Raw genomic sequence first — 12,149 nt, 5'->3', positions numbered from 1 at the left:
ACCGGGAACCCTCCCCCTATTGTTCCATCTGCTTCATTCTGTATGTTGACAGCCACTTCAATTGCCTTGGCAGAGAAGGCCGTGGACCAAATCTTGACAGCTCGGATAATTTAGATGGGTTTTCCTGGCACAAGGTGGGTCAAGGGTCTGCTTCTCTGCTGTTTTAGTCTATGATTCCCTCAGTACAACACAAAGCTCCTCAGGTGCACTCTTTTGTACTGTTGCCAGTAATACAGGCCTCCCTCAACAGCTCTGGGGAAAAATGGACTGCATTTTGTGGCCAAGTCGCTGAAGCAGCTTTAACACATAATCTTTTTACAGTAAGGGCACTTTTCAGAATCTGGTTCATTATCATTGACATACGTCATGAAATTTCTTGTCTTGCAGCAGCAGTATAATGCAAGCCACAAAATATTACCATAATTTACAAAGAAAAACATAAAAATAGAGAGAGTAAAGCAGTGAGGTCTATTCATGGACTGTTCAGAAATGTGATGATAAGAGGGGAAGAAGCTGTTCTTAAAATGTTCTATAATTTTACTTTTTTATCATTCTTTATAATACAAAGATACTTACGATTTCAAGGATCTTGAAACTAACAAGATTACAGCAGCTGACCTGTAATTTCAGACTCTCTATTTTTGTGACCATCCACATATGTGCCCCCAACACCAGCTGACCCTTTCCTTGCGGTTTCCTGTGTTGTTGGATTGTTGGAATTGGCCTGCTGGCAGCACTGAACTGGGTTTGACATGGATGTACCTACTAATCACCGGGAGCCAGGCCAGTCTGGAAATCAGGAGATTACTAACCTGCTGTTGAACTTGTCGGGGTCTTCTTCCCTCGCTTGGTGGAAGTCTAGGCTGAGTTCCGCATCAATCCCAATTCCACAGTAGTTGTTCATCTGTACAATCTGCCAATGATAAAACATGTTGGAATCAGCAAATGAAAGGGAGATTGGTGCCACGACAACAACCTCTCACTCACGGTGGTGTCTGAAAAGAGGATGCTGTCCAAGTTGCATGCCATCTTGGACAATGTCTCCCATCCACTACATAATTAACTGTGTGGGCACAGGAGTACATTCAGCCAGAGACTCATTCCACCGAGATGCAGCACAGAGCGTCATAGGAAGTCATTCCTGCCTGTGGCCATCAAACTTTACAACTCCTCCCTTGGAGGGTCAGACACCCTGAGCCAATAGGCTGGTCCTGGACTTATTTCCTGCCATAATTTACATATTACTGTTTAACTATTTATGGTTTTATTACTATTTATTATTTATGGTGCAACTGTAACGAAAACCAATTTCCCCTGGGATCAATAAAGTATGACTATGACGCAAGTCCAAGGACTTCAGGAGGAGCAAACCAGAATTCTACGAGCCAGTGCTCATTGGGAGGTCAGAGGCGGAGAGGGTCAGCAATTTAAATTCCTTGGTGTAAGGATATGACCTGAGCCCAGCACGTAAGTTGCATTACAAATAAAGTACGGCAGTGCCTCTACTTCCTCAGAAGTTGGTGGAGATTCAGGTTGACAACTAAATCTTTGACAAGCTTCTATAGATTTTTGGTGGAGAATATATTGACTGGCTGCATCACAACCTGGTATGGAAACACCAATGCTCTTGAACAGAAAATCCTACAAGAAGTAGTGAATACGGCCAGTCCAGCACGGGTAAAGGCCTCCCTACCATTGAGCACATCTACACAAAATGTCAGAGGGAAGCAGCATCCATCATCAGGGACCCCCACCGTCACACTCTCTTCTCACTGCACCATTGGTACGGGAGCCTCAGGACTCACAACACCAGGCTCAGGAACAGTTAGTACCCCTCTATGATCAGGCTCCTGAACCAGAGGGGACAATTTCACTCAACTTCACTTGCCCCATCATTGAACCGTTCATCAGACCCCTCAGCCTTGCCACACAAATTGATAAGGTGATTCAGAAAGTGTATGATGTGCTGGCCTTCATTAGTTGGGAGTTGGGATTCAGTTCCACATCTGCGAGGGAATGCGACAACTCTATAAAACCCTGGTTAGATCACCCTTGTGGAGTATAAAGTTCAGCTCTGGTCACCACATTACAGGAAGAATGTGGAAGTTTTAGAGAGGGTGCAGAGGAGATTTACTAGGATGCTGCCTGGCTAAGAGTATGTCTTAGGAGGAAAAGTTGAGTGAACCAGGCTCTTTGGAGTGGAGGAGGATGAGAGGTGATTTGATAGAAGTGTACAAGATGGTAAGAGTTTTATTTTGAGAAGATAGCCAGAAACTTTTTCCCAGGATGGAAATGGCAAACAAGAGGAAATTCATTTAAGGTGAGTGAAGGGAAGTTTTGGGGGGACGGGGTATGTCAGAAGTAAGTTTTTTTTTACACAGAGAAAGGTGGGTGTGTGGAATGAGCTGTCAGGGTGGTGGTAGAGGCTAATACATTAAGGACATTTAAGAGACTCTTAGATAAGGATTGCCAATAATATAAAGTAGGATACCAAAAGTTTTTTCAGTTATTTTAAGAGTAAAAGGAACGTGGGAGTTAATATTCAACCACTGAAAATGAAACTGGTGAGGTAGTAATGGGAGACAAAAAAATGGCAGGTGAACTTAATGAGTACTTTGCATCTGTCTTCACTGTGGAAGGCACTAGCAGTGTGCCAGAGGTCTGTAAGTGTCAGGGAGCAGGAGTGAGTGCCATTGCTATTACAAAGGAAAAAATGCTCGGCAAACTCAAAGGTCTTAAGGTGGATAAGTCACCTGGACCAGATGGACTACATTCCAGAGTCCCGAGAGAGGTTGCTGAAGAGATAACAGATGCATTTCACGGATATTTCAAGAATCACTTGATTCTGGCATGGTTCTGGAGGACTGGAAAATTGCAAATGCCACACCACCCTTTAACAAGGGAGAAAAGGAAAAGAAAGGAAATTATAGGCCAGTTAACCTACCCTTAGTGGTTGGGAAAATGTTCGAGTCTATTATTAAGGATGAGGTTTCGAGGTACTTAGAGACTAATGATAAAATAAGTCAAAGTCAGCATGGTTTTTGTAAAGGGAAATCTTGCCTGACAAATCTGTTAGAGTTCTTTGAGGAAGTAACAAGCAGTGTGGACAAAGGAGAGGCAGCAGATATCATTTACTTGGATTTTCAGAAGGTATTTGATAAGGTGCCACACAGGAGGCTGCTTAACAAGATAAAATCCTATGGCATTACAGGAAAGTTACTGGCATGTACAGCCGATGGCTGACAGACAGGAGGCAGTGAGTGGGAATAAAGGGGGCCTTTTCTGGTTGGTTGTCAGTGATTAGTGGTGTTCCTCAGGAGTCAGTATTGGGACCGCTACTTTTCACATTGTTTGTCAATAATTTGGATAATGGAATTGATGGCTTTGTGGCAAAGTTTGCGGATGATACGAAGATAGGTGGAGGGTTAGCTAGAGCTGAGGAAGCAATGTGATTGGAGCAGGACTTAGACAAATTGGAGGAACGGGCAAAAAAGTGGCAGATGGAATACAGTGTTGGGAAATGTATGATAATGCATTTTGGTAAAGGGAACAGTAGTGTGGACGATAATCTAAATGGGGAGAAGGTTCAAACATCAGAGATGCAGAGGGACTCAGAAGTCCTCATGCAGGACTCCCAGAAGGTTAATTTACAAGTTGTGTCTGTGGTAAAGAAGGCAATTGCAATGTTGACATTTATTTCAAGGGGAATAGAATATAAAAGCAAGGAGATAATGCTGAGCCTTTATAAGACACTAGTCAGGCCACACTTGGAGTACTGTCAATAGTTTAGGGCCCCATATCTCAGAAAGGATGTGTTGTAATTGGAGAGAGCCCAGAGGAAGTTAATGAGGATGATTCCAGGAATGAAGGGGTTAACATATGAGGAGCATTTGGCAGCTTTGGTTACTGGAATTTAGAAGAATGTGGGGGATCTCATTGAAACCTACCAAATGTTGAAAGGATTAGATCGGGTGGATGTGGAGAGGATGTTTCCTATAGTGGGGGTATCCAGAATTAGAGGGGACAGCCTTAAAACTGAGAGTCAACCTTTTACAAATGGAGGGAAAGAGGAATATTTTTAGCCAGAGAGTGGTGAATCTGTGGAATGCTCTGCCACAGACTGCGGTCGATTCTAATTCCATGGGTATGCTAAAGGCGGAAATTGATCATTTCCTGATCGGTTAGGGCATCACAGGATATAGCGAGAAGGCAGGTGTATGGGGTTGAGTAGGATCCGGAATGAGCCATGATGGAATGGGTGAGCAGCCTCGATGGGCTGCATGGCCTAATTTTGTTGCTATGTATTATGGTCAGCATGGCTTTGTGTGTGGAAAATCACTTCTCACGAATTTCATTAAGTTTGCTTTTGAAGAAGTGAGCAAAAGGACTGAAGAAGACAGGACAATATAATTCATGTACATGGACTCTAGGACAGCTTTTGACAAGGTGCCACTTGGTCCCCAACTGTAGACCACAGAGTTGAGCTTGCTAATTAAATACAAAATATGCTTCGTGGTGGAAGTCTGAAAGTGGCAGTGGAATATTTCATATTGGAATCCTGTGACCATTGGTGTGAACAGCGACTGGAGCTGTTGTTTGTCATATACATTAATGGGTAAGATGAGAATGATTATTAAGTATGCAGATGACACTAAACTTGGTGGTATGGTGGACAGTGAAGAAGGCTGTCTAAGGTTACAACAGGACGTTGATTAACTCTGAAAGTTGGCAAATGAACGGCAGTACAAAGTGATGCTCTTAGAGAAGTTAAACCAAGGCAGGACATACAAAGTGAATGGTTGGGCCCCGCGGAGTGTTCTAGAACAGAGCACACACAAAGATAACACTGCATTCTACCCATGTGACTGGTGAAGGGTGGCGTAGGCCCACCTCACCCTTTGCGACCATTTCTAAGATCAATAATTCCTACTACACCATGTTGAATCTCACAAGGGTTCTTATTCAAATGGCTTTTCTCTTTACAAATACCTTTGGTGGTTCCATTTCAGGGGCACCACCATCTCTGTCATCAGTAAAGCCTTGGCCATCGAGGAGGATTGTCCAACGATCCATGAGAACCTCTTCTGCTTCATCAACGGCCAGCAGAATGGAGAAGGGATCCTCATTGGTGTAGCCAGCTCCCCATCGCAACACCCTTGCCAAGTCATTGCCTTTAGAAAGGAAGGTAGGGACACAGCAGTGTAGAAATGGCTCATTTCATCCCCGGTTTGCACCATAAGATTATAAGATATAGGAGCACAATCAGGCCATTCCATCATGGCTGATCCCGGCTCCTACTCAACCCTCTACACGTGCCTTCTCACCATATCCTTTCATGTTGTGACCAATCAGGCAATGATCAACTTCCACCTTAAATATACCCACAGACTTGGTCTCCACCGCAGTCTGTGGCACAGCATTCCACAGATTCACTACACTCTGGCTTAAAAAATTCTAAAGGGTCACCGCAAAATTTTGAGGCTGTGCCCTGTAGATCAGGATACCCCAACTATAGGAAACATCGTCTCCACATCCACCCTATCCAATCCTTTCAACATTCAGTAGGTTTCAATGAGATCCATCCACATTATTCTAAATTCCAGTACAGGACCAAAGCTGCCAAATGCTCCTCATATGTTAATCCCCTCATTCCTGGAATCATCCTCGTGAACCTCCTCTGGACTCTCTCCAATGACAACACATCCTTTCTGAGATATGGGGCCCAAAACTGTTGACAATACTCCAAGTGCGGCCTGACTAGTCTCTTATAAAGACTCAACATTATCTCCTTGCTCTTATATTCTACTCCTCTTGAAATAAATACCAACATTGCATTTGTCTTCCTTACCACAGACTCAACCTGTAAATTAGCCTTTTGGGGGCCTTGCACAAGGACTCCTAAGCCCCTATGCACCTCTGATGTTTGAACCTTCTCCCCATTTAGATAATAGTCCACACCATTGTTCCTTTTACTAAAATACATTATCATACATTTCTCAACACTGTATTCCATCTGCCACTTTTTTTGCCTATTCTTCCAATCTATCAAAGTCCTGCTTTAATCACATTGCTTCCTCAGTACTACCTACCCCTCTACCTATCTTCGTATCATCTGCAAACTTTGCCACAAAGCTATCAATTCCATTATCCAAATCATTGACAAACAACGTGAAAAGTAGCGGTTCCAATACTGACCCCTGAGGAACACCACTAGTCACTGGCAATCAAGGAGAAAAGGCCCCTTTTATTCCCACTTGCTGCCTCCTGCCTGTCAGCTATTCCTCTATCCATGCCAGTATCTTTCCTGTATTGCCATGGGATTTTATCTTGTTAAGCAGCCTCATGTGTGGCACCTTATCAAATGTCTTCTGAAAACCCAAGTAAGTGATATCTACTGCCTCTCCTTTGTCCACCCTGCTTGTTACTTCCTCGAAGAACTCTAACAGATTTGTCAGGCAAGATTTCCCTTTACAAAAACCATGCTGACTTTGACTTATTTTATCAAGTCTCTAAGTACCTCGAAACTTCATCCTTAATAATAGACTCCAACTCTTTCCCAACCACTGAGGATAGGCTAACTGGCCTATAATTTCCTTCCCTTTGCCTTCTTCCCATTCTTTTTTTTATGATTTAAATTTTATTAAATTCTTTGACAAACTTTTCCCCGAACCCTTGAGTCAGTGTTGAAATTATGTAAATTATAGCTTACAAAACATAAAATTATCCATAAAATAAAAAACAAACATGGCAGAAATAAATATCAATATAATAACCATGTGTCTCTATTTAGACCTCTAATAACATAAGAGCCCCTGCTATTTCTACACTAACTTCCCTCAAGGTCCTAGGGAATATCCTGTCAGGACCCGGAGACTTATTCACTTTTACATTTCTTAAAAGTGCCAATACTTCCTCTTCTTTAATCGTCATAGTTTCCATAACTTCCCTATCTGTTTCCCTTACCTTACACAATTCAATATCCTTCTCCTTAGTGAATATTGAAGAAAAGAAATTGTCCAAAATCTCCCCCATCTCTTTTGGTTCCACACATAGCTGTCCACTCTAATTCTGTAGGGGACCAATTTTATCCCTCACTATCCTTTTGCTATTAATATAACTGTAGAAACCCTTGGGATTTATTTTCACCTTACTTGCCAAACTAACCTTGTATCTTCTAGCTTTTCTAATTTCTTTCTTAAGATTCTTTTTACATTCTTCATATTGCTCGAGTATCTTATTTACTCCATGCTGCCTATATTTATTGTAGATCCCTCTCTTTTTCCGAACCAAGTTTCCAATATCCCTTGAAAACCATGGCTCTCTCAAACTTTTAACCTTTCCTTTCAATCTAACAGGAACATAAAGATCCTGCACCCTCAAAATTTCACCTTTAAATGACCTCCATTTCTCTATTACATTCTTCCCATAAAACAAATTGTCCCAATCCACTCCTTCTAAATCCTTTCACATCTCCTCAAAGTTAGCTTTTCTCCAATCAAAACACGTATGTCTTTGGAATGTGGGAGGAAGCTGGCGCTCTCAGAGGAGACCCAGATAGGAATGCAGGGAATATGACTGAATGGCAGAGCAGACTCAATGGGCCGAATGGCCTACTTCTGTTCCTATATCTTTTGGTCTAACATAAAACTCCTTACAGGCAGTCGCGTGAATGGCAGAAAAGCGTTGTGTTCCTCACACCCACACTCCTACAGCCCTCCCAAGAGCCTCACCTGTTCCCAGAGGTAACACTGCGACAGGAGGCACCGGACAGGCCAGCTTGTGTCGAATGTCTTCCAGCACTCCCAGAACCCAACCAACTGTCCCATCTCCCCCGCAAACCAGTATCCGGAAATGCGGAACTTGTCGGAATGTGTGTAGCCTGTGGAAAAAAAGAAGTTTCTGGATGCAAGCTGTTTATAGATGATAGCAGTGTGTTAAGATATGAAGAGGCAGACTGGCAGAAAATCATAAACACAAGAGATTCTGCTGATGCTGGAAACCCAAAGCAACACACACAAAATGCTGGAGGAACTCAGCTGGTCAGGCAGCATCTATGGAAATGAATAAACAGTCAACGTTTCAGGCCAAGACCCTTCTTCAAGACTGGAAAGGAAGGTGGAAGAAGCCAGAATAAAAAGGTGGGGGAGAGGAGAGGAAGATAGCTATAAGGTGATAGGTGAAGCCAGATGGGTAGGAAAGGTAGAGAACTGGAGAGGAAGGAATTTAAAAGGAAAGGAGAGTTCACTATGGGAGAAAGGGAAGGAGGAGGGGATCTAGGAGAGGGTGATAGGCAGGTGAGATGACAAAAGAGGCCAGAGCAGGGAACAGAAGGGGAGGAGGAGGATTTTTTTTTACTGGAAGGAGAAGTCGATATTCATGTCCAGGCAGAGGCTACCCAGATAGAATATAAGGTGTTGCTCCTTCACCCTGAGGGTGGCCTCATCTTGGCACGGGAAGAGGGGTATGGGGGGCTCTGATCCCAGTGCAGGTTGATAGGGGTAAGCAATTTAAACGGTTTGGCATGAAGGTGGGTCGAAGGACCTGTTCCTGTTCTATGTATAACTGTGATTCTCCTTTGAGCAGAAGGTGAGTCTTTTAGATTGAAGATTCCAATTTATTTATCACATATCCATTGAAACATAGAGTGAAATGCTTGGTTTGTGTTAACAGGAAATACACCAGAGGGTATGGGTGTACTGGGGCAGTCCACATACTTTCATCCTTAAATTAGCAATATTGAACATAATTTTTCCAAAGCGTTTACAGACATTTGAAATCCATTACTCAATGAAAACAAAGAATAAGATGGCAAAAGGGGCAATACATCTGTCCATTGTGCCTGTCACCCAGGTGTCACGGTCAGGGAGTTTACTCTTTGGAACATAAGAAAATTGAGGGGAGATTTGATAGAGGAGTATAAAACTATGAGGGGTATAGATAGGGTAGATGCAAGCATGTTTCTTCTACTGAGGTTCGGTAGGAATTACAACCAGAGGTCATAGGTTAAGACTAAAAGCTGAAAAGTTCAAGGGGAACACGAAGGAGAAACATTTTCACTGAGAGGGTCATGACAGTGTGGAATGAACTGGTGCCTGCAAGCTGAATTTCAATGTTTGAGAGAAGTTTGGATAGGTACGTGGATGGTAGGGGCATGGAGGGCTATGGTCCCAGTGCAGGCTGATGGGAGTAGGCAGTTTACATAGTTCAGCACGGTCTAGATGGACCGAAGGGTCTGTTCCTGTGCTATACTTTTCTCTGACTCTCAGATCAGGTCCAAGGCATTCTAAAGGGTGAAGGTGAGCAGTCAGAAGTTGTGGTACATATTGGTACCAGTGACAGAGACAGGAAAAGCGAGGAGCTCCTCAAGAGAGAATATAGGGAGCTAGGTAGAAAGCTGAAATCTCCAGGGTAGTCATCTGTGGATTGCTGCCTGTGCCACACGCCAGTGAGAGTAAAGATAGGAATTTTCCACGAGTATGTGGCAGAAGAACTGGTGCAGGGGACAAGGTTTCAGATTTAGAAACACAGACACATAGAAAACCTACAGCACAGTACAAGCCCTTTGGCCCACAAAGTTGTGCCAAACATGGTCCCTAGCTTAGAAATTACTAGGCTTACCCATAGCCCTCTATTTTTCTAAGCTCCATGTACCTATCCAAAAGCCTCTTAAAAGACCCTATAGTATCCGCCTCCACCACCGTTGCCAGCAGCCCATTCCACACACTCACCACTCCCTGAGTAAAAAACTTACCCCTGACATCTCCTCTGTACCTACTCCCCAGCACCTTAAACCTGTGTCCTCTTGTGGCAACCATTTCAGCCCTGGGAAAAAGCCTCTGACTATCCACATGATCAATACCTCTCATCATCTTATACACCTCTATCAGGTCACCTCTCATCCTCCGTCGCTCCAAGGAGAAAAGGTCGAGTTCACTCAATCTGTTTTCTTAAGGCATGCTCCCCAATCCAGGCAACATCCTTGTAAATCTCCTCTGCACCCTTTCTATGGCTTCCACATCCTTCCTGTAGTGAGGCGACCAGAACTGAGCACAGTACTCCAAGTGGGGTCTGACCAGGGTCTTATATAGCTGCAACGTTACCTCTCGGCTCCTAAATTCAATCCCACAATTGACGTATGCCTTCTTAACCACAGAGACAACCTACGCAGCTGCTTTGAGCGTCCTGTGGACTCGGACCCCAAGATCCCTCTGATCCTCCACACTGCCAAGAGTCTTACCATTAATACTATGTTCTGCCAACATATTTGACCTACCAAAATGAACCACTTCACACTTACCTGGGTTGAATTCCATCTGCCACTTCTCAGCCCAGTTTTGCATCCTATCAATATCCCGCTGTAACCTCTGACAGCCCTCCACACTATCCACAACACCCCCAACCTTTGTGTCATAAGCAAATTTACTAACCCATCCCTCCACTTCCTCATCCAGGTCATTTATAAAAATCACGAAGAGTAAGGGTCCCAGGACAGATCCCTGAGGCACACCACTGGTCACTGACCTCCATACAGAATACGACCCGTCTACAACCACCCTTTGCCTTCTGTGGGTAAGCCAGTTCTGGATCCACAAAACATAGAAACATAGAAAATAGGTGCAGGAGTAGGCCATTCGGCCCTTCGAGCCTGCACCGCCATTTATTATGATCATGGCTGATCATCCAACTCAGAACACCGCCCCAGCCTTCCCTCCATACCCCCTGACCCCCGTAGCCACAAGGGCCATATCTAACTCCCTCTTAAATATAGCCAATGAACTGGCCTCAACTGTTTCCTGTGGCAGAGAATTCCACAGATTCACCACTCTCTGTGTGAAGAAGTTTTTCCTAATCTCAGTCCTAAAAGGCTTCCCCTCTATCCTCAGACTGTGACCCCTCGTTCTGGACTTCCCCAACATCGGGAACAATCTTCCTGCATCTAGCCTGTCCAATCCCTTTAGGATCTTATACGTTTCAATCAGATCCCCCCTCAATCTTCTAAATTCCAACGAGTACAAGCCCAGTTCATCCAGTCTTTCTTCATATGAAAGTCCTGCCATCCCAGGAATCAATCTGGTGAACCTTCTCTGTACTCCCTCTATGGCAAGGATGTCTTTCCTCAGATTAGGGGAACAAAACTGCACACAATACTCCAGGTGCGGTCTCACCAAGGCCTTGTACAATTGCAGTAGTACCTCTCTGCTCCTGTACTCGAATCCTCTCGCTATAAATGCCAGCATACCATTCACCTTTTTCACCGCCTGCTGTACCTGCATGCCCACTTTCAATGACTGGTGTATAATGACACCCAGGTCACGTTGCACCTCCCCTTTTCCTAATCGGCCACCATTCAGATAATAATCTGTTTTCCTATTTTTGCCACCAAAGTGGATAACTTCACATTTATCCACATTAAATTGCATCTGCCATGAATTTGCCCACTCACCCAACCTATCCAAGTCACCCTGCATCCTCTTAGCATCCTCCTCACAGCTAACACTGCCACCCAGCTTCGTGTCATCCGCAAACTTGGAGATGCTGCATTTAATTCCCTCATCCAAGTCATTAATATATATTGTAAACAACTGGGGTCCCAGCACTGAGCCTTGCGGTACCCCACTAGTCACCGCCTGCCATTCTGAAAAGGTCCCGTTTATTCCCACTCTTTGCTTCCTGTCTGCTAACCAACTCTCCACCCACACCAATACCTTACCCCCAATACCGTGTGCTTTAAGTTTGCACACTAATCTCCTGTGCGGGACCTTGTCAAAAGCCTTCTGAAAATCCAAATATACCACATCCACTGGTTCTCCCCTATCCACTCTACTAGTTACATCCTCAAAAAATTCTATGAGATTCGTCAGACATGATTTTCCTTTCACAAATCCATGCTGACTTTGTCCGATCATTTCACCACTTTCCAAATGTGCTGAAATCACATCCTTGATAACTGACTCCAGCAGTTTCCCCACCACCGACGTTAGGCTAACCGGTCTATAATTCCCCGGTTTCTCTCTCCCTCCTTTTTTAAAAAGTGGAGTTACATTAGCCACCCTCCAATCCTCAGGAACTAGTCCAGAATCTAACGAGTTTTGAAAAATTATCACTAATGCATCCACTATTTCTTGGGCTACTTCCTTAAGCACCCTGGG

At 44.0% G+C, this 12,149-nt stretch overlaps 1 protein-coding gene across 1 annotated transcript in view; it reads right to left on the bottom strand.

Moving 5' to 3' along the window:
- The window catches only part of LOC140194866 (diacylglycerol kinase theta), a 240,220-nt gene that overhangs the window by 30,154 nt on the left and 197,917 nt on the right, over positions 1–12,149 (bottom strand). Inside the window, exons 17-19 of the mRNA XM_072252146.1 lie at positions 7,731–7,879; positions 4,990–5,171; positions 813–913 (exon numbers count right to left, since the gene is read on the bottom strand). Coding sequence (XP_072108247.1) covers positions 813–913; positions 4,990–5,171; positions 7,731–7,879 — 432 coding nt within the window. The remainder of the gene's footprint in view (positions 1–812; positions 914–4,989; positions 5,172–7,730; positions 7,880–12,149) is intronic.

This window comes from Mobula birostris, chromosome 3 (assembly GCF_030028105.1).
Source record: "Mobula birostris isolate sMobBir1 chromosome 3, sMobBir1.hap1, whole genome shotgun sequence".
NCBI lineage: Eukaryota > Metazoa > Chordata > Chondrichthyes > Myliobatiformes > Myliobatidae > Mobula > Mobula birostris.
This window is presented reverse-complemented; position numbering and strand designations above follow the sequence as displayed.